Here is a 20,499-nt window from a genome sequence, read left to right on the forward strand (position 1 = left end):
CCACCCCACGTGGAGTCACAGACTCCAGCAGTGGGCCCCAAATAGTAACTCCCTCAACAAAGGCGCTTTTCGTGCCCGCCGGGTCTGGCTAGCCCGCCCCCACGCTAGGTCTCCCTTTCTCCTACCCTCAACCGCTCAGGGGTGCAGCCCGGCCCCGCCGCCTCCGTGTGAGGCCGGTCGGCCTTCACGCACCCCCTGTTGGAGCCCGCGCCCGCCCGCCGCGCCGGGGCCTTTTAAATGGGCCAAGTTGTGGCGGCGGCGGCGGCGGCGGCGGCGACGGGGGGGAGTCTCCCAAGTCTCCGCCAGGCGGGCGCGCGCCAGTCTACGCGGGTGCGCAGCCCGGGCGACTGAGCGGGGCGGGGCGGGGCGAGGCGGGGCGGGGCGGGGGCCTGGGACCCCCGGGAGGGGTGGGGCGCAGGGCCCGAGACTTCAGGACTCCTCTCCGCCCCGCTCCGCCCGGAGGGCGGACCGGCGAGCGGCGGTGGGGGCGGGGCCGCCCCAGGGGGCGCGGGCGCAGGTGGCCCGGCGCCCCGCGGAGCCCCAGGGCCCTGGAGCTGCGGCGGTCGGCACGTCGATCCGGAATCGATAGCAGCTCCGGCAGCACCATGTCTCCGTTAGCCGAGGCCGTGCCAGCCAGCTGGGCAGCTGTCCGAGGTGGCCCGGCAGGAGGCGCGGCGGCGGTGGCGGCGGCTGCCGGCGCCGGGGCGCAGTAGCGGGCAGGGCAGGCGCACGGCCAGGCGCCTCCCGGGTCCCCCTCCCGCCAACGAGACCCTACTCCAGCCCGGGAACAAGTTGCGCCGGCGGCGGGAGCCAGGCTGCAGGACCACTGGCCCGCCATGCCGGCGGTCAAAAAGGAGCTCGCAGGCCGCGAAGACCTGGCCCTGGCTCTGGCCACCTTCCACCCGACCCTGGCGGCTCTGCCGCTGCCGCCGCTCCCTGGCTACCTGGCGCCACTGCCCGCCGTGGCCGCCCTGCCCCCGGCCGCCTCGCTACCTGCCACGACCGCCGGCTACGAGGGTCTGTTGGTTCCACCGCTCCGCCCCCCGCGCACCTACCTGAGCCTGAACGAGGCCGCCCCACGCCTCCACCCGCCCCGGGACCCTCTGGCCCTCGAGCGCTTCTCAGCCACTGCGGCCGCGGCACCGGATTTCCAGCCGCTGCTGGACAACGGCGAGCCGTGCATCGAGGTGGAGTGCGGCGCCAACCGCGCTCTGCTCTACGTGCGCAAACTCTGCCAGGGCAGCAAGGGTCCATCCATCCGCCACCGCGGCGAGTGGCTCACCCCCAACGAATTCCAGTTCGTCAGCGGCCGCGAGACGGCCAAGGACTGGAAGCGCAGCATCCGCCACAAAGGTGCGCCCGCAGTGGGGACGCGGGCCGCCCCTATCCCTGCCCTCGGCTCCCCGAGGACCCGTGGGTCCGAACCCCACTCATCCGCCATCTGGGAAACTCCGTCACTGCCCAGAGAGGGCGCTGTGACTTCGGGGCTGCAGCAGGGACACTCTTCCCCCCCCCCCCCCCCCCCCCGCCCCACGCCTTGCACAGTCTCCTCTGTGGACCCGAGCAGAGCGTCCTCGGCCTCCACCGTTCGCCCAGCTCCCGCTGCGCACTAGCCAGCTGCTCCTTACGCTCCGAAGGTCTTTGCAGGATTGCTGGGCCTCGGGACGCAGGGGAAATTACGGAAACTCGGGAGAGCAGGCAGGAGGCGGGCTGGGCAGGATACTCCCCCTCACCCCGACCCCGGAACCCGGAGCCACCGGTTCTGGCGGGAGTGGAGGGCACACGTGCGGCCGAGGTGCGGGTGCGAGCTGCTGGAGAGAAGGGCGAGGCGTAGGGTTGGCGCAGGCAGGTGGGGGCCGCGGGGCCGCGCGTCGGGTCGGGGACGCGCGCGGAGCTGGAGCGGACGAAGCTGAGAGCAGCCTGTTGGGCTCCTGCAGGAGTCTGGCTCTTCGGGCGCGACGGGCGGGCGCCTGAGCGGGCAGCCAGGAGAAGTGTGGTGAGCGGGGGTGGGGGAGTTAAAAAGTTAGGGACCCAGTAGCGTTCGACTTTGAGGTTCGCGGGTCCACAGTGACCCCCCTCGGTCGGGGAGGGCGCTCGCCCAGGTCTTCAGTTTCCGAGCTCTGGAAATCCCCGCGGGACCCACGAGAATGGGGTGGGCGGCAGGGCTGGTGGTGAGTTTGGAAGTTGGACTGAGGTGGGTGTGCATATTCCTGCCGGGAGGAAGCCCCAGGCCCTGCTGCTGACTGCACCCCGGAAGTGTGACCAAGTGCCGCCCACTCCCTCACCGGTCCTGCCTCGCCTCTCCTCGCAGGGAAAAGTCTGAAGACGCTTATGTCCAAGGGGATTCTGCAGGTGCACCCTCCAATCTGCGACTGTCCGGGCTGTCGAATATCCTCCCCGGTGGTGAGATGTGGGAGACGGTTGGGCTTCGGGGTCTTCTTTCTTTCCAGGGGAGCATGTGCTTATTTTGTAGGATCCAGAATCCTAACATCAACTCTGCCAGTGTGCAGGAGGGAGCTCCCGGGGCAAATGGGGGCGACATTGCTTGGAATAGGAATCCTGGGCACCTGGAGCCCCCCACCCCTTTGGATCCTGCCTACCCTGAAGCTTTTCTTTGGGAGTCTTGGAGCTGCTTCTCCTAAGTCCTGGGAATACCCAGGGTGTGAAGTTTCCTCCCTGGAGAGTCTCGTCCAACTGGCTTGGAGACCCTGCCCTCAGCAGTCTGGGGGGTCACCATGTCACCTAGCCAGCTTGGAAGAGGAGCGGGTCCTAGGTAATGCTCATTCTGGGGTGTGACAGTGTTGGCTGGCCAATGTGTGTCTGGGGTGATTACAGGCTTGGATGTGAATGATGTGCCTTTTTGGGTACCCACAGCTGGAGCCCTGCAGGGCAAGACCTTGGGTGTGCAAGACTGCCTGGGGCAGCTCTGCGCTGTGTGGGCCTTTGGTAACCAGAACTGAGGCTGGTTGGAGGCTGGTGTGGGGCCCCCAGCCCAGTGTAGACATGGCCTAGGGCAGTGGTCCGCAAACTCATTAGTCAACAGAACCAAATATCAACAGTACAATGACTGAAATTTCTTTTGAGAACCAAATTTTTTAAACTTAAACTTCTTCTAACGCCACTTCTTCAAAATAGACTCACCCAGGCCATGGTATTTTGTGGAAAAGCCACATTGAAGGGGCCAAAGAGCCGCATGTGGCTCGCGAGCCGCAGTTTGCCGACCACTGGCCTAGGCCCTAGGGGAGCCAAGCACAAGGTGCTGTGCCTGCCCCAGCACATGTCCTCCAGGCAGCAGCGGGTGGGGGGTTGATCTGGAAAGGAAATTGCATCTCAAGAAGAACCCATTTTGAGCCCCTGGGGAGCCGGATTAGAGCCCTGGCTGCGTGGTGGGTGGTTGTGCTGCTCTTACTGGCATCACCCAGCAGCCCCTCTCACAGGAAGGGGTGGGAGACGCAGAGGCCTGAGAGGACCCAGGGACAGCCGTCGGTTGGAAGGACGGGATGTTCTGGGTTCCTCTTGGGCCCTGGGGGCAAGGAATCTGGAGGAACTAGGAAGCCACAGACATCTGAGAAGACAGACACCAGGTCAGATGACCACGCTGGACAGGGGAGGGGGACTCGCTGCGTGCCCATCGCACACATTGTCTGACATGAGCTCATCACTCACAGCCATGCCTGCACACAAGGCAGTGTGTGCACAGGTAGCCCAGCTCCTGCCATGGCCTCCGTACCTTCCTGGGGCCACAGACCAAGCTCACGCTTCACTTCTGAACCCTCTCAAGCAGCTGGTGCAGAGGAAGGGTCCTCGCCTCCACGCTGCTGGCCTGGAGTTCCTGTTCAGGTGGGAGGAGCTCTGCCTTCCCACAGGAGCGGGGGAGCAGGTGGCCTGAGCCCAGGACCAGTTCCTTAGGGCTGTGGCGTGGATGGCGGTTCAGACAGGGATGGGGACACAGTTTAGGACTGCCTGCCTGTCGGGGCTCCCAGGTTCCTGCTTTGCATGAGCGATCGCTCAGACCTGGGCTTGCCCCTTCTGAGCCTGGTCCCTCCCAAGCCTGGTCCCTCCCCGCCCTTAAGGAACTCCTGCTTTCCAGCCCCCACTTTTCCACACAGACTGGCTTCCCCCACAGCCAGCTCCACAGGTGTACGTACACCACAGTCACAGATACTCAAGGGGCAGAATTTGGGTCTGTGGTGCAGGGATCATGCAGCCACACAAGCAGCCATCCTTGCTGCCTGAGGAGCCAGTATCTAGGGGTGGAGGTTCGGCACCCCGTTTTCAAATCTGTGCTGCTAAGCAGGGATGAGTGGCTGAGGTTTCCAGTGTACATGGAAGGCATGCACGTCCCCTGTCCTTGGTCGGGGTCAGGGCTGCCCATCCTGTTTCTGTCTCTGAGCCCCCCTCCCACGGGAGCACCCTCAGGAGCCGCCCCAAGCCAGCATAGCTGGTCTGGCCTCATCACAAGCAGTAGTCTTAACCCGCCATTCCCCTCTCCTCTTCCCTATCCTACGGATGAGAAGCAGAGGGCACGCCTTTCTTTTCCTTCTTAAGTGGGTTTGATTCAGCAGGAAAGGCGGTCCTGATGCTTGGCCTACAGCAGGCTAGAGAAGGGCAGAGCTGAGTGGGACCTCCCAGCAGAGTTGCACTCCAGACAGGCGGGGAGCTGTTCCAAACTCCCGAGCCCACTGACTGGCATGTAGAGGTATGGGGACCAGACAGTGGTCCCCTGTGCAGCCTCACCCATGCTCTGCTGATGCTGGTGACAAGCTGGGCTGAGGTTAGGGTCAGAGAGGGGCTACGGATCAGGCCCTGTCTTGCAGACTACTCACAGACTGACCCCCCGACCCCAACCCTGTGCCGGCCCCCGGCTGCCCAGTCTGTCTCACTGAGTGCTGCAGAGGAGACTGGAGGATGTCCTGGTAGACTCCTGAGGCAGGTGTGGAGGAGACTGGGGCGCCTGGGGGTGGGGGTGCTGTGTCTGGAGGTGACGGTGGACTGGGTCTAAGGAGAACCTTTACTCTGAGGACAGGACTGATGGCTGCAGAGCCGCCCTTTAGGTCCAGGGTGGCACTGGTGCAGGGAGGGGCCAGGTCCCCCTGACACTTTGCTCCTCAAGCTCAGGTGTGTGGTGGGGATGCCTTATCCTGGCAACAGAAGGGAGGAGGTCAAAGGAGGCCCCTGGGACTGAAAAGATGAGAGAGAATTAGATAATCCCAAGACCCCTGCCACCTCCCTGAGCCAGTAACTTGTTACTAAATAAGAAAAAGCTCCCTGCCCACCAGAAAACCATCACTGCCTTTTCTTCTTCCCCTGGGGTGGCGGGACGTGAGCACACTGGACAGTGCCGTGTGTGTAGGAAGCTCGCCAGCGTGTGTGTATCAGCTCTAAGCATGCACTAGTCTGTGTGGAGTGCCCTGTGCATCTGCGTTCTGGCTCAGGCACCTCAGCTCTGTGCCATGAGCCCTGCCTGGTCACGGTGGGGGCAGGGGTGGGGCTCAGGGGCCTTGTGGAAAACGGGATCTCCCAGGGATCCTGGGCTCACAGTGCTAGGCTGGCCAAGGGATCTGTGAGCCCAGGCCTGCCATTTGCAAGGGCTTCAGACCCCACAGGACCTGGGCTCTGCATGGCTTGGTCTCCACTGGGGGTTCACAGAGTCTGAGTAGGGTTGCCAGGCAGACACGCACGCACACATGGAGGGCACTGCACGTCAAAAGAGTGACAGGACACGCAGAGGGGTTGTGGTGCAGACAGATGACCCCTCTGGGCTCTGAGCAACTGGGGAAGCCGGGTCTGCCTTCAGGTGGCGTCTCACACTCAGGCTGATGGCCGGGACAGTTGGCCTGGTGTGTGCAGTCTGGACAAGGCAGTGCCCAGAGCAGCCTGGCCAGGGCCACCCCTGAGCCTCAGCCCTGGCCAGGGTGGAAGGGCACCCATGGAAGGGCTCTGCCCAAGGCCTTGTCTCCCTGCTCTTGGCCTCTGGTCAGTCGTGGCTTTTGCCAACCCTAGGGCCCGTCCTGAAGGCTGGTGGCCTCCTACTCTTGGCTAGGGCAGCGGGGAGCATGGGCTGCTGACTGTGCCTCTGTGATCTCAGTGAGGCTCTGTCACCTGGGCCGACCAGGGGGTCGGGCCAGGGTGCAAGCCACCAGGGGGCTGAGGGGCTAACCTTCCTCTATTCCCTCTCTGCCCAGAACCGGGGGCGATTGGCAGACAAGAGGACAGTTGCTCTGCCCTCTGCTCGGGTCCTGAAGAAAGAACTGACCCCCAGCTTTTTAGCCAGTGATGGCGACAGCGACGGGAGCGGGCCAGCCTGCGGACAGCGGCCTGGCTTAAAGCAGGAGGACGACACACACGTCCGGATCATGAAGAGAAGGTACTTTCCCAGGGCAAGGGCATGGAGGGCATGCGGGCTCAGGTGCCAGAGGGGACGTCAAGACAGGTCTGCAGGCAGCTGGAGGCAGGTCCGGGCCTGGAAGGGAGTCCTTTGCCCTCGGGACTGGGCCCGAGTTTAGCTGCTTGTGCCTCAGCTGAAACATGCCAGTCCCTCCTTCTCATGGGACCACAGTGAGAGCCCACCGTGCCCAACATGGGGCAAAGGGCCCAGCCAGGACTGGGTCAGCCTTGTTGGGGAGCGGGCACAACAATGGGCTGAGGAAGGAAGGGGGACTCTGCCCAAGGGCTCCGGGGGACAGGGAGACCCAGGCAGGGTTTGGGAAGGGGTGCCTGGTCCAACCACAGCCAGGTGAGGGGTGGGGAGGGGTGGGGAGGGGTGGGGAGGGGTGGACCCTCCCTTGGGGCAGCCCCTGTACACTTGTGCTCATGTGCCTTAGCAGGTGGTGGCTCTGCTGGGTCCTCACTGTCCCATCCCAGGCTTGGGGCCACACTTCCTGACCTCCCACCTCTCCCCTCACGGCAGAGGAACCTCTCTCTGGCCACTGACTTCTCTGTCCATCCATCCGTGATGCATCCCCAGAATTTCTAGCCTCTTCCCACCTAGTCTTTTCAGCACTTTCCAATGTCTCCTACCCTAGTAACCCTCTCGGACCTCAGGACCCCACTGACAAGCCCACACCCACACCTGGTAAGGTGAAGCACCACACAGGCTTCCCCCTGCCTCCTCAGCCGTGGTCTTTCCAGGGCACTGCTGTAGTGGAAGGCCTGGGCACAGGGCAGAGCTGGGCATGGGGCAGAGCTGGGCATGGGGCAGAGCCTGGCATGGGGCAGAGCTGTTTCCTGCCTGGCGTCCCTCCTGCCTCCATGGTGCAGTGGTCACTTTTGGGAAGGCAGTTGGCAACAGCTGGGACCCCGGGGCCTATACCTGGGCTGACACCCAGCCATTGGCACTGGTGGCAGTTGCGGGCTCATTCCTGGCATGGTTCCAGCCCAGCTGGGGTAGCTCTAGCCACTAGGAGTTTGGGTTTGGTCACATGAGGGACATGCAGAGGGAGCTGCAGCCCCCACCCCAGCACAACGTGGGGCCCACAGCAGAGACATGATACCTCAGCTCTGTGCTTCCCACCTCCTGGTGGCAACCCTCGGCGGTTGAACTGGTTCCGGATGGCGCTGGAGAAGGGGGTGTTGGGGGTAGATGAGGGACATGCCACACAGCCGTCTGCTGTCCAGCTGCCCATCCTGGAGGCCATGCTGACTTGCCTTCTTTCCTCCCAGGGTCCACACCCATTGGGATGTGAACATCTCCTTCCGAGAGACCTCCTGCAGGTGAGGTTGGGGCCTGGGTCAGGCTTCCTCCCACACAGTGTGTGCTTCTAAATCTCTCCGGCCTCCTCCTTCCTCCCCTCCTTCATCTGTGGTCTGTCTGTCGACTTGTGCCTGGGCCTTGGCAGCACAACCCTGGAGCCAGAGTCCCCCTCCCACATGGGACTGGCCATTTGAGCCCATTTGCCTAAAGATGAGGCCATAGCCGCCCCCTCCCACCCTCCCAAAGACCCACCAGGAGGTGAGAATGGTGATGTGTGAGTGGCATCTTGAAGGAAGCATAGGAGTTCCTAGGGAAAGGGGATGTCTGCAAAGACATGGAGAAATGAGGGGAGGGGATGTGGGAGGGGAGGAGGTTCCCAGTCAGCAAGTCGAGCTCGATCAGATGTTAAAAAGCCTTGGATGCTAGGCCTCTTGGGCGTTGTCCTCCAGGCACTGGGGAGCCACTGCAAGTTCTTGGGCTGGAAGAGTGACCAGGTGTATGTTTTGAAAGGTCCACTTGAGGCCCTGCCCAGCAGGTGGGGGGGTTGCTGAGTCCACAGTGATTCAGGCTGTGGAGGCAGGATGGAGGGAGATAACAGTGAGGGGACCTGAGAGGAGGTTGGGGGGCATTGGGAGACCCAAGTTTATGGTTCCAGGGGGGCAGCGGGCAGTGAGCATCAGGTCTGGCCGAGCTTCCTCGGCAGAGCGCGGGTGGAGCTGGTCCTGCCCACTCCCAGCCTGGCTCTGAGGTCTAGATCTGGAGCCAAATTACAATGAAAACATCTTCAAACTTATTTCTACCTCATTTTGAAGTTGCCCGCTGAACTGAACCTTTTTATAAACCATCGTGAACAGTGATAACATCCTATGAGGCGGGTACGTGGGAAGCTACAGGATAAATTTATTCGCAAAGCCGGTAGGAACCCAGGAGCTGCTGCTCCTCTCCAGGGCGACTCTCCTTGCAGGCCCCCCAGCCTGGCCTTGGAAAGTGGGAGAGGGTTCCCCCTGTTCAGACAGGCGGTAGAAGCAGCTAGGATCATTTCCTGGCTTTTACGAGAGGAGAGATGGTGGCGGGGGGCGGTGGCCAAGGGGACTTTCAGCCCGCTTCCATGCAGCACCCGGCCCAGCTGCCTCACACTGCCCACCCTCTGTCTTTGTTGCCATGGCCCCTTTTGGCCCTGTCCCTCTGTCCTTTTGTCTCAGTCTCCTGTCTGTCTGTCAGACTCTGTCCATCTGTCCAGTCATGCCTGTTTGTCTGCCATCATCGCTCTCTATCCTTCTCTGTCTGTCCGTTCGTCTGACTCCATCATCCATCTTCATCTGCCTCTCCATCGTCTGTCTGTTCGTCCCGTCCTTCTATCCATCTGACCCTGAAATGGATGAGTCTGAGCACTGGGCAGCAGGCAGACGTGGTCCCTGCCCTGTCGGAACCCCTGAGCTGGCCAGGAGGTGGGAAAGGACTGGGCAGCGTGATGGTCGCTGAGGAAGCCTGTAAGGCCCCTCTTCCTCCTCCCAGCGCACCCTCCTCCACTCAGCCCCCCAGGGAGCCTCAGAGCCCCCATACAAATTGCGAGTAACAAATAATAGGTGAGAGAAAGGGTTTTGTCATGGCTTCGAGAACCTCATGCTGGATGCCCGGTGAGGATTCACCTGTTATCAGTCAGTGTGTGCAAAGTTTCTTTGTCATGTAATTTGTTCAGTGAGTGACCAGAACAGGGACAGCCTATTTTGGAGTGAACCCCCAAGGCAAAGAGCGGGGTGTCCTGGTTTCCACTGGGCATCACCCCCAAGGGGCTGCACCACCATCGAGTGCCCGAATGACCTGTGCATGAAAGAGCTGATGACTGAAGTGGGGGCCTGTTCTCACCTGTCAGTCACCTTCTGCAGGAGCCCTGGGGACCTGAGGGCAACATTGGCCCCGCCTCTAGGCCCTACCCCACCCTGGTGCTGAGACAGCAGCTCATCTCCTACCCCCCTCGAGTTGATGAGGATGAGTGAGGGGGTGGATTAGCTTCTAATTAGTCCCCTACAGTACCTGCTCCCACCCCACCTACCTTCCTGTCTGCAGGGGGGGGGGGCACCTTCTCTCCTGAGGGTGGGGTGGGAGGGAGCCCAGCCCTGGCGTCTTTGGTGCTGAAACTGATCTGCTTAGGGGACAGCCCTGGATTAGCCGCTCAGCTGCCCAGGCCAGGGTGCAGGGCTACTTAATGAGGTTTAGGGTCGGTTCCAGGTCACTCCAGGGAGGTCCCCCTGCAGTGGCCCAGCCAGGAGGCTGCTCTGTTACAGGTGGGCCAGGGAGCAAGGGTGCTGGGGGGGGAGGGGGCAGTCCCTCCTGCTTCTCCTCTGTCCTGCCCCGACTGTGTCTGCAAGGTGGCAGGTGACCCTTCTTCACTAATGGAGTGGGGCGCCATCTCTACAAGTCGCACTGGGGTTTCCTTACTCCCTCTTCTCTCTGGGGTTCTGTAATGTAGGGCTGAGCTGATTTAACAGGAACAGAAGCAAGAGAACAAAAGAGTTACCTACATGCTTACCCTAAGCCCTCCCCCCCACCCCCACCACCAAGGCCTGGCCGAGGTCCTGCTGGGATCCTTGAGGTGAGCAGGCTCCCACCATGCCTGTGTCCATGTCTGCAGGTCCGCAGGGCTGTGGCCCCCGTGAGTGCATGTGCCTGTGTGTCATGAATGTGCGTCTCCATTCATGTGCTGGCCTTTGGTCTGACCCTTGGTTTCTTTATTTAAAGAAATCGGGGGTCCCTGGCTGGTTACAAGTTTTAGTTGAAATAGTGTGGGCATCGTTCTCTCTGAAGCAGCCAGGGCTTCAGTAAGCGCTGCACACACGTGACAGTGTGTACCCGGGCTCCCCGGGGGCAGGCGCACTGCCTGGTGGGTGCCTGGCTGCCTTCCCAGTAGGGGCATGGACACAGTCCTGGTCCCGGAGAGAGCATGACAAGGCTGCGCCAGCCCAGCTCCGCATGGACCCTCCCCGGAGCTACCGTGGGGTCTGTGTGCAAGTTCCCCTGCACAGCAGACACTTGGCAGGTGCTAGCTGTTCGACGTTGGTCCTGCTGCAGGGATGCTCACACACGTGGGGTCACAGGCCACCCCCGGAGGTGTGCAGAAGGCATGGCCGCACTCAGATGCTGTCCCCTGGTGCTGTACACGCCCACACTCAAGCTTGGTCTGGCACCTGCCTCATGGGTCCCACCTTCCCCATCTTGCCTTGCTGCAGCCAGGAGAGCAACCTTCCCACCCTCCTATCCAGCCTGCATCGCAGCAGCCACCTCGTTATGCCTGAGCATCAGAGCCGCTGTGAATTCCAGAGAAGCGGTGTGGAGATAGGCCTGGGAGGTCCAGGTGAGGAGCCCGGGAGTACCAGGGGCCAGGAGGGAGCTGCCAGGGCCACAGCAGCTTAGCCTGAGGACAGCCCTTGCCGCCACCCTTCCAGTGTCTGCTCAGTGGCCTGGATGCCGCCACCCCCAGCAGCCTTGGCAGGCAGCCAGGGAGGCCAGCAGAGGAGGAGGAGGAGGAGGGAGGTGGTGAGGCCGGCTGTCCCCTGGGGGCTGCATGTGATGGTAATTGTGTTAATCCCGGCCAGCAGGGCAGACGGGGGGGGGGGGGGGGGGGGGGTGGGGGCGCCGCGGAGGCAGTGGCTCCATGCTGGCTGCTCCTGCGGTGGGCTTGGAGTGGCGAGGCCTCTGTCACCCCTGCTCACGGGGGGGCAGACGGAGGCAAGGACAGTCAGGGATGTGCGGGCCTCACAGAGGCTCAGAAAGGCACACCTGCCAATGGCATGCACTGAGCACCCTCCAGCCCCACAGCACATGGGGTCCCAGGAGGGAAGGGTCCCTCACTGAGAGCAGGGAGACTGGGTAGGAAGGTGCTGGCCCAGTAGCTCTGGGATCACCTAGGAGAGGTGGCTCCGTGAGGGGCAGCAGCTCAGAGAGAGGGGCTGTGGGCTGGGAAAGGAGCTGGCAGGGTCCCTGGCTGTCCTAGGAGCCCTGGGTAGGGGGTGCCAGCATCCTGGGCCCCCGAGCGTCCCATTAGTGCCCCCCCCCCGCCCCCGCCACATGCCTGTGCCTGGGAAGGGCCTGGGGTGGGGGCTGCTTCTAGAGCCGTGCTGGAGGCTGCTGAGCAGGCGGCTGATAAAATCTAATTGCCCCATCGATCAGCGGAGCCTCCAGAGCCCCATGATGATTGAGATATTCTGAGCCAGCGGGCCCTCCCTGGACAGCAGGGCGCTTGCACCACACGTGTGCCCAGCCCCGGCCAGGCTGTGCTGGGGGCCCTGTGTGGCTGGGTCAGGGTGTCCTCACTCCCACTTTGTGCCGAGGTCACCCTTGCTCTGCAGGAAGTGCCACCTGTGCACTGGGCCCAGGTTTCACCAAGGTCTCGACCTCTCCTCGGGGCTGTAGTACCCTTTGCCTCCCTCTGTTCCTGTGGCCCTGACGTGTGGGTCACCTGCCTGTCTTTACCTGCTGTTCCCCAGAAGCCACCTGCTAATCCTGTCCCTACAGCCCCAGCCACTCCCTGGCCCCTGAATGGGAAGGTCGGGAGGACTGTGGGGGGTCCCAGGTGGGTGGGGGCGGCACCTTGTGGTTGGCCGCCTGCTTCTGGATCCAGGCTGTGTCCCTGGGTAAATGTGGCCCTCATCGCGGACTAGTCACCTGACCCCTGGCAGAACCTTATGTAGCCACCACGCGGGGGACCCCTCCCCCCCCCTATAGAAAGGGGTGGGGGGTTCCACTGTGGACAATGGGAAGCAGGTCACAGGGAGGTGAAAGCCCTGGGTTATGTGCGGGTTGGGGTGTGGACCCAGCCCCAGCTCAAGCCCAGGCCTGGCATAGTCGGACATGCGGCCCTCCTGCATGAGACCCTGAGGCCACCGGGCTATCCACTGGACTTCCCTAGGGGCCTCATGCTGGCTGTGCCTCCATCCTGCCAGGCCCCTGAGGTAGGGATGGGGCAGGGCCTGGGCTCAGCCACGGGATGGGCCAGTGGCAGCAAGGTGGCCAAGATCAATAAGTTATTAGCACCATTCTGTCAGCTGTAAAGTGGAGATTGATCGCGCCACACTTCCCGGGCTGATAAAAATGACAGATTAAGGGAATAAGGAAAAGGAATTAGGCTCTGGAGCTGATGGCAGTGTCCCTTCACCGAGGTGTCCTGGTGGCCCTGGGTCACAGAGGGGGCAGCTCCTGCACCCACCCCCCAGGCCTCCCTGAGCAGGAAGAGTGTGGGGCAGTCCTCACCCCTGTCCTGGGAGTGGCATCAGGAACCTCTTCTCTATTAAGCAGGCCTACACTTGGACTGGACAACCATCTGGCTGGGTGGGGGCAGCAGGATGCCTGTGGGGTCCTGAGTTGCCACCTGAGGCTGTTACCAGAAATGTGCCATCACATCACACACACGCCCAGAGCCCAGGGCCAGCACTGTCCTCTGGCTGGAGGCCTGGGGCTTGGCTAGGCAGGGCCTTGATGTGGCCAGGACCTACAGACACCCTGAGCAGTGGTGGGTGTGGTTCTGGGTTGACCTGGGGCTGGGCAGGGCCAGAGGCCGGAGTTAGTGAGCCTGGGTTGTCCCTCTCCCTCCCTGCTCTTCTCAATCTCCATCCCTCCAAGCCCTGAGATACATGGTGGGGCTCACTCTACCCTCCCCCAGGTGACCTGTTGGGCAAGAGGCTAGGCCGCTCCCCCCACATCAGCACTGACTGCCCTTTGGAGAAGAAGGCTCGAAGCAAGTCCCCCCAAGGTGGGAGCCCCATGGGGGGTGGTGGTGGAGGGGGCAGGTCACAGGAAGGGGAAGGTATAACTGAGACCCTCTGCAGGGTGGGGTCAGCCCAACCTCTCCACCTGGGCGGTACCTGAAGGAGACCCCTCCCCATATGCTCCCCCCAAGCAGAGACTCTGTTGCTGTCAGAGCTGGGGCCCAGCATGGCCCCCGAGGATCACTACCGCCGGCTCATGTCCGCACTGAGTGAGGCCAGCACCTTTGAGGACCCGCAGCGTCTCTACCACTTGGGCCTCCCCAGCCATGGTATGTGCCCCTACCAAGTGTCCACCTACCCGTGCTGGGCTCTCCCTGCCCCTGGAGGCCAATACTCGCCCTGAAAAGAAACCCTGGGGTCTTTGGCTATTGACAAGGCTGCGCTGGGTGCAGGGCCCCATAAGCAAGCTCCCTGGAGGTGGGCAGAGACATGACTCTCCTCCCTCTGCCTGAAGAAGGACCCCACCAACAGGTCCCCTGCGGCCCCAACCCTACCCCCCACCTGCATGTTCCCTGCGGCCCCACTCTCTCACCCGCAGGGCCACACACCCCCGCCTCGCCACATGCAGACACTATCATTTCACACTGTGAGCCTGAGTGGGAGTGGGGGCCAATGCCCCTGCCATCCATGCAGGCAGTCCTGTCCCTGTCTACACTGCAGGCCTCCCCTCCAGCTGGAGGGTGCCGCGGTGTCAGGGCCTCCTCCAGGGAGCGCTGGGCCTGCCTGGGGGTGGGGGGGGGGAGGGCAAGAGGGGGAGCAGCAGCCTTAGGAACTTCCCTGGTGGATCCAGGAGGACCTCACTGGTACTCAGAAGCCCGGCTGTGCACGGCCCTGGCCATCTGTCCGTCTCAGCTCCCAGCTTGGGAGTCCCACCCACCGTCGCGAGATCACACCTCAGCACCCTGCCCAGCTGCACCCTGACCCCAGCCCCCAGTCTGGGGAGCGTGGCTGTTGTGGCTGGAAGGTGGGTGGGGGGTGCTGGGAGAGGGGGCAGGACTTCCTCTCCTCACACAGGCACTGTCCCCCAGGGCAGTGAGGCACCGAGAGCCTGAATTATTCACCAAATGTTAATAATTTAAAAATCTTCCTTTTTAATTGCTTTCCCTGCCCTGCCTGGGGCCGGCTCGGCTGGCCTGCGCGGGGGAGGGGGCGCCGGCCGCCGGGGAGCAGCGCCGCGAGCTGGGCTGTCAATCACGGCCCCGCGCCGCCGCCCCCGCTGCGGAGCCGACTGTAAATAACCCGGCCGCCAGCGCGCGGGGGCGCGGAGGCCCCACTGGGATCGATGCAGGCGGCCGCGCCGGCTGGGCTCTGCGGGCTGGCACCCGGCCCGGGCAGGGCCCACCTCCGCTTTTCGGGTAATTAATTTATAAACAGGCGGCGGCGGCGGGAGCCTGCACACACGGAGGGGGGGCTGCGGGGGGACTCGGAGGCCCGGCCCCCGAGCAGGCTGGAGGGATGTGGATGGATAGCAGAGAGCATCAGGCGCAGGGTGGAGTGTGCACAGCGTGTACCTAGGAGGGGGCCGCCTGCGCAGCCTCAGTCTTGGGTTGGAGACCACACTGCCCTCCAGGAGCAAGCCGGCGCCCTCTGCCTTGGGCATTGCACCCCCCTCCTCTCGAGGCTCCTGCAGCCGTGGTCTCCATGCTCTCTGAACTGTCAATATCAACAACACTCATGCACCCCCAGCCTCCCCTGCCTGCTGGGGTTTCCCCTCCCTCCTTCCATCCCTCCCCCTGCAGTTTGGTTACTAATATCCCTATATCACTTCCAAATGCTTTCCTGGCCCCCCTCCCAAGACAGGTGGGTGCCTCCCACTGCCACCCCAGCATCGGGCTTAGAGTCTCTAGGCTGTTGCACCATAATGATCTGTCTCCCTTGCCCTGTGGTCTTTTTGGGTCAGTGTGAGGACGTGCTCTCACTGGTTCTGGTCTTGGTGTCCTTGGCCAGTGCCCTGTGCTTGCCCGGGGTAGGGGGGTGAGAGCCCAGGGGGCTCTGGGTCACTGCTGTTGTCGCCCCCTCCCCCAGACCTCCTGAGGGTCCGGCAGGAAGTGGCAGCAGCAGCTGTGAGGAGCCCCAGTGGCCTGGAAGTCCACCTGCCCACATCCACAGGTCAACGTCGGAAGCAGGGCCTGGCTCAGCACCGAGAGGGCAGTGCTCCAGCTGGCACCCCATCCTTTTCAGAGAGGTACTGGGGTGTCTGCATCTCAGAGGCCCCCATAGTCACTGTGCTTGTTGCTGGGGTGGGTAGACTTCTCGCCTGGTTTCTGCAGGTCAGGGTGGCAGCCTGTACCTTCATACTTGTCAGCCACCTTGACTCTCTCATCCCAGCCACTTGGCCCTGTGAGGACTGAATGTGCCAGGCACTGGGCTGGCCCTGGGTTCATGGCTTATCGTGCAGAAAGGGACCTGATGCCCTCCTGAGCTGGGCAGAGGCCCGAAGAAAAATATTCCTGGGGTAGAATGCGTGGGGGTGACCCGCCCCCTCTGGTTGGAGTGCTAAGGGCGATTCCCTTTCCACTGAGCAACTGTGGGACCTGCTGAATCCAGGTGCCCCTGAGACAGCTGAGGGCCTGGCTCCCCCAAAAGGTAGGTGAGGGCTCCAGATGCAGATTGGGGGACTTCGTGGAGAAGGGGCAGAAGGCAGAACCCGGAAGTCGGAGGCCCCTGCCTCCAGCAGCACCGATTCAGACTCGAGCCTTTGGCGACACAGACGCTCGTCGCGGCCCGGAGGCCCCAGGAAGGGAAGAGGGGGATGGTAGACCTGAAGAAGGGCGAGCGAGTGATGGGGCGGGAAGAGCTGCAGCGATCTCTGCCTCTGTTGCCCGCGACCCCCGCCCAGAGCGCCGTCCACAGCCGCCTCCCGAATCGCGGCTAATTGTGCTCCGCCCCTGGCTGCGCAGGGTCCGAGGACTGGGAGGCGAGGGCCCGGCGCGCCCGCGGTAATTACCGCTGCAGTCGCCGCCGCCCGCCGGGTCAGCCTCCGCGCCGCCGCCGAGATTAATTGGCGCCGCCAGCGGGGGCCGGGCGGGGGCGGTGCGCGACCTGAGGCCGAAAGGGAGCGGTGCTCCGACCGCCAGCCGGGCCGCAATTAGCAGCGCGGCCGGCGGCCGGGCGGGGCGGGGCGGGGTGGGGCGGGGGTGGGGGTGGGGGCGGGCCGTTCCGGGAATGGAAGGGGCGCACGGCGTTCACCGCCCTGCTGTCCACAGGGAGCTGTCCCAGCCGGCCCCCCTGCTGTCGCCCCAGAATGCTCCGCACATCGCTCTGGGCCCCCACCTCAGCCCTCCCTTTTTGGGGGTGCCCTCGGCTCTGTGCCAGACCCCAGGTGAGGAGTAGGCGGGTGTTCGAGGCTGTGTCCTGGGGGACCCGTGCGTTCGGGGCCACCCTGTTTGCCTGTGCCCCACCAGCGTCCGCGAGTGTTCCTCTAGGACCCAACCCTGCCAGGGACTGGCGGGGGCGGGGTAGGCGCTGGGGGGAAGGCACTGGACCACTAGGCCACCCGCTCCGTGGACTGTCCCCTTCCCCAGGCTTTGGCTTCCTGCCCCCCGCCCAGGCAGAGCTGCTCGCCCGGCAGCAGGAGCTCCTGCGGAAGCAGAACCTGGCGCGGTAGGTGGCGGGGCCGGCAGGGCAGGAGGTGGCCCCGTCTCGCTGGGTCCTGACCCTGCCCCCCCCCCCCCCCCCCCCGCTAACCCCCCTGGCCCAGGTTGGAGATGTCGGCCGAGCTGCTGCGGCAGAAGGAGCTGGAGGGCGCGCATCGTCCGCAGCTGCTGGCGCCAGAAGCTGCGCTGCGCCCGCCCGATGGCGCGGAGTCCCTGCTGGTGCTGAGACCCAGCTCCGCACCCAGGCTGGCGCTGCCCCCGCAGGGACCCCCCGACTCCCCCACCCCGCCGCGGGAGCCCACCCGCCGAGCCCCTCGGAAAGGGAGTCTCAGCCCGGCCTCAGCCCGGCGCAGTGAGCCCAAGGAGACCACCGGGGCTGGGCTTTGGGTACAGGATGGCTCTGAGGATGAGCCCCCCAAGGACTCAGACGGAGAGGACCCCGAGATGGTGGCTGTTGGGGGCCGGGGCCCCACCCCAGCTGGAGGAACCAGCTCTGAGGGGAAGGGACTTCTCTCAGGGTCCGTGCTGCCCCCTTCTCTGCCCTTGAGCGTGCCCTGCGTCAGCCCCTACTTACACACAGGTGGGCACCCCAATGCTCTAGGATCCCTCAACGGGGGGTGGGAGGAGACTTTCCCCCCGCCCCCCACTTCCCCTTAGGGAAGTCCAAGGGGAAAAAAGGCCCTTTTAGTCATGGATCTGGACAAGGGCAGAGGTCAGCAGATGGGTGGGAACCAGGGAAAGAGGCAGCCACAGTCCTAGTAACACCCCCTCCCAACCAGGCGCCATGGGGGGACTCTTCAGTGATGGGGAGGAGACCACCGCCCCTGAGGACATCAGCAAGTGGACAGTGGACGATGTCTGCAGCTTTGTGGGGGGCCTGTCTGGCTGTGGAGAATACACAAGGGTGAGGGGGCACCTGCCCAAGATGGTTTTGAGCTGTCCCCCAGTGCCTCTCCTCACCCCCATTCCCCCCCCCTCAAAGGGTGTAGGGGGCACTGTGCGTGCTCCCATCCCAACCTGCAGTGCTGTGCCTTCCACATAGGCATATGCCCAAGTTTTCTTTCACATGAATATTTTCCCTAAAACTGCACAAACAGCTCCTCTTGGCTCCGCTTTTCAAAGCCTTGAGCCCTCCACCACCCCACCCTGATAGCCTTGGCCTGGCTGAGGGACCCTGCAGGGCAGGCAGGCAGTTCCCACACTCAGGCTCTGACAGGCTCCCACCCCACCAGGTCTTCAGAGAACAGGGGATAGATGGGGAGACCCTGCCCCTGCTGACAGAGGAGCACCTCCTGACCACCATGGGACTGAAGCTGGGGCCTGCTCTCAAGATCCGGGCGCAGGTGTGTGCCAGTGGGGCGGTGGTCCCACATCCTGGAGGGATAGCACCGAGGCCCTTCCTGGCTGCAGACCCCCAACCCAGGCTTCTCTCCATAGGTGGCCAAGCGCCTGGGCCGAGTCTTCTACATGGCCAGCTTCCCAGTGGCGTTGCCACTGCAGCCACCAGCACTGCGGGCCCCCGAGCAGGAGCTCACCTCAGGGGAGCAGCCCCTGTCCCCAGCAATGGCCCCCTCGCCCTATGTGGGGGGACAGCCCACTGCTGGCCAAGCTTCACCCAAGCAAGAGAACGGGACTGTGGCTCTGCTCCCAGGGCCTTCAGACCCCTCCCAGCCTCTGTGCTGAGTTGTGGGGGGCCTATACAGGCCCCCACCCTTTAGTGCCAGCCACTGCAATGCAAAGGCTCCTCCCCACAGCTACTTTTCCTCTGGTTTTGGAAGCAAAAACACAAAGAACTTTTAAAAAGAAAACATGTGACTTAAGAGAAAAAGAATGTGTTTTCAAAGACTTGTGGGGGTGACGTAGAGCTTGGCGCACGTGCCTGGGATCCAACCTGGGTGCTGCAGACAAACCAAAGACAAGCGGTTCACTGGCCAGGCGGCCCCTGGCTCCCTTGGGAACTGGGACTGCAGTGAGATTTCAGCATCCTGACATTAGGTGACAGCTCAGCTTCCCTCACGGGCACCCAGCACCCTCAGGTGCAGCAGTGGGCAGGCTCCACAGTGCAGGTGTCAGTCACCAAGGCTGCCACTCCAGTGATCAGCACAGTGCTTGGTACTTCCTGGTCTTTTATGTTGTAAAAATAAAGTCCTGTCCGCCATCTACTGTCCTTCCTGGGGTATGGGCACTGACCCCAAGGCCTCAGGCCCAAGGCCAAACTGCTGGTGAGATGGGGCACTGCAGGCAGCCCAGGGCAGTGGCCCTCAGTCCTCCTCAGAGAGTTGTAGGTCCTCCAGTTCATCCTCCGGCCCCTGGGCCAGCAGTTGCCACAGCTCCCGGGGGGCTGGCCCTGACTCTGCATCTGAACCTCCATCTGCAGGGAGACACCAAGGCTACATAAATTCTGCTTTATCAGAAAGAAGCCAACCTGGGGGTTACTCATCACTAATTAATCACAGCACTAATTAATTTATCGGTGCCGCAGCTGTTGGCTGCCAGGGCCAGCAGGAACAGAGCAGCTGGCCCTACATCCCCAGGGAGGAGCCTTGGGCACACGGGCTCAAAGGGTACAGCACCCTGACCCCAGGAACCACTCACCCTCTGAGTTGCTAACTTCTTGACTGCTACTGCTGCCGTCCTCGTCTTCATCATCTTCATCCTGGTTTTCCTCCTCTACCCCCTGCTGAGCTCCAGGAGACCTAGGTGTACCTGGGGGCCAAGAGGAAAAGCCCATGGGAGGGGCCCACGAGCAGAGGCACAAGGGGTGGGTAGCTGGGCTCACAGCCCTGCACCCACCTCCCCTTGGGCCTCCTTTGTGCACGTGGCAAAGATTCAGAACTGCCCTGGAGAGTAGTGGGGGGAGGGACAAGGCCTAGGAACACTGTTCCAATTCCAGGAGGCGCACCTCAAAGAAAGCAAAGTGGTGGGGAAGGGCAGAGTGGCCCCCGCAAACAGGAGCTGAGGTGGGAGTAGGTGCCCCTCCTCCAGGCCTCCTTGCCCGACCCCTGGGAGTTCAAGCTGAGCCATGCAGGCCCACCTCTCTCTGAGAAGTCCGCAGCATCATCCTCATCACTGTCCAGGTCAAAGAGGTCCTTGAATTCCACCCTGTCCTCATCCTTTCTGTCCCCCAGCTTCCGCCGCTTTATCTCAGGGAAGTTCAGGTCTTCCAGCTGGAAGGCCCAAAACAAGAGCAGAAGGTGAGGGTGTGCAAGAGCCCTGGGTGCCAGCCCGGCCACACAGCCACAGCCGTGCTACCAGCAAGAACCCTCATTCCCAGACAGGCTCCACACCTAGACCCGGTGTCCTGTTTTCTTCCTCCACACAAACACCTGCTGGGCCACTTTTCCTCCCGAAGCCCAGTGAGCATCCCTAGGATTCCTGGACAGCCCCCCGCCAGGTGAGGGAGGAGGCCCCAGCCACCCACTGGCCTTTAGGTGCCATCCAGGTCACA

The 20,499-nt window shown here is 63.0% G+C and overlaps 2 protein-coding genes and 1 long non-coding RNA gene across 13 annotated transcripts in view; 1 reads left to right on the forward strand and 2 right to left on the reverse strand.

Annotated features, from left to right (window-relative positions):
• LOC308242787 overlaps window positions 1-1,745 on the reverse strand; it is a 15,657-nt gene extending 13,912 nt beyond the window's left edge. For 2 of the 4 annotated variants that reach the window (XR_013959995.1, XR_013959996.1), the window contains exon 1: window positions 1,629-1,745. This is a non-coding gene — a long non-coding RNA (uncharacterized lncRNA). Of the gene's footprint in view, window positions 1-1,055; window positions 1,188-1,628 lie in introns of those variants that run through there. The other 2 variants (XR_013959997.1, XR_013959998.1) reach the window with 1 other exon arrangement.
• On the forward strand, window positions 429-19,208 carry SAMD11 (sterile alpha motif domain containing 11). Of its 8 annotated transcripts, none has more exons than XM_080657341.1 (14): window positions 429-1,353; window positions 2,312-2,403; window positions 6,186-6,367; window positions 7,663-7,713; window positions 10,921-11,045; window positions 13,350-13,439; window positions 13,590-13,724; window positions 15,481-15,640; window positions 16,662-16,777; window positions 16,980-17,058; window positions 17,156-17,631; window positions 17,831-17,955; window positions 18,284-18,394; window positions 18,489-19,208. In XM_080657341.1, exons 1-14 carry the CDS (start codon window positions 837-839, stop codon window positions 18,732-18,734), a joined length of 2,505 nt encoding a protein of 834 aa, XP_080513467.1. In that variant the 5' UTR covers window positions 429-836; the 3' UTR covers window positions 18,735-19,208. The 8 variants fall into 8 exon arrangements, with proteins under 8 accessions (XP_080513467.1, XP_080513466.1, XP_080513468.1 ...); XM_080657340.1 differs by having other exon boundaries at window positions 13,587-13,724; window positions 18,489-18,874; XM_080657342.1 differs by having other exon boundaries at window positions 2,312-2,400; window positions 13,587-13,724; window positions 18,489-18,874.
• The window catches only part of NOC2L (NOC2 like nucleolar associated transcriptional repressor), a 12,140-nt gene continuing 10,504 nt past the window's right edge, over window positions 18,864-20,499 (reverse strand). The window contains exons 17-19 of the mRNA XM_080657348.1: window positions 20,086-20,218; window positions 19,647-19,757; window positions 18,864-19,422 (exon numbers count right to left, since the gene is read on the reverse strand). Of these exons, the coding sequence (XP_080513474.1) occupies window positions 19,313-19,422; window positions 19,647-19,757; window positions 20,086-20,218 (354 nt within the window). The 3' untranslated portion in view covers window positions 18,864-19,312. The remainder of the gene's footprint in view (window positions 19,423-19,646; window positions 19,758-20,085; window positions 20,219-20,499) is intronic.

The sequence above is a fragment of the Plecotus auritus genome (genome assembly GCF_963455305.1).
Source record: "Plecotus auritus genome assembly, chromosome: 2".
NCBI lineage: Eukaryota > Metazoa > Chordata > Mammalia > Chiroptera > Vespertilionidae > Plecotus > Plecotus auritus.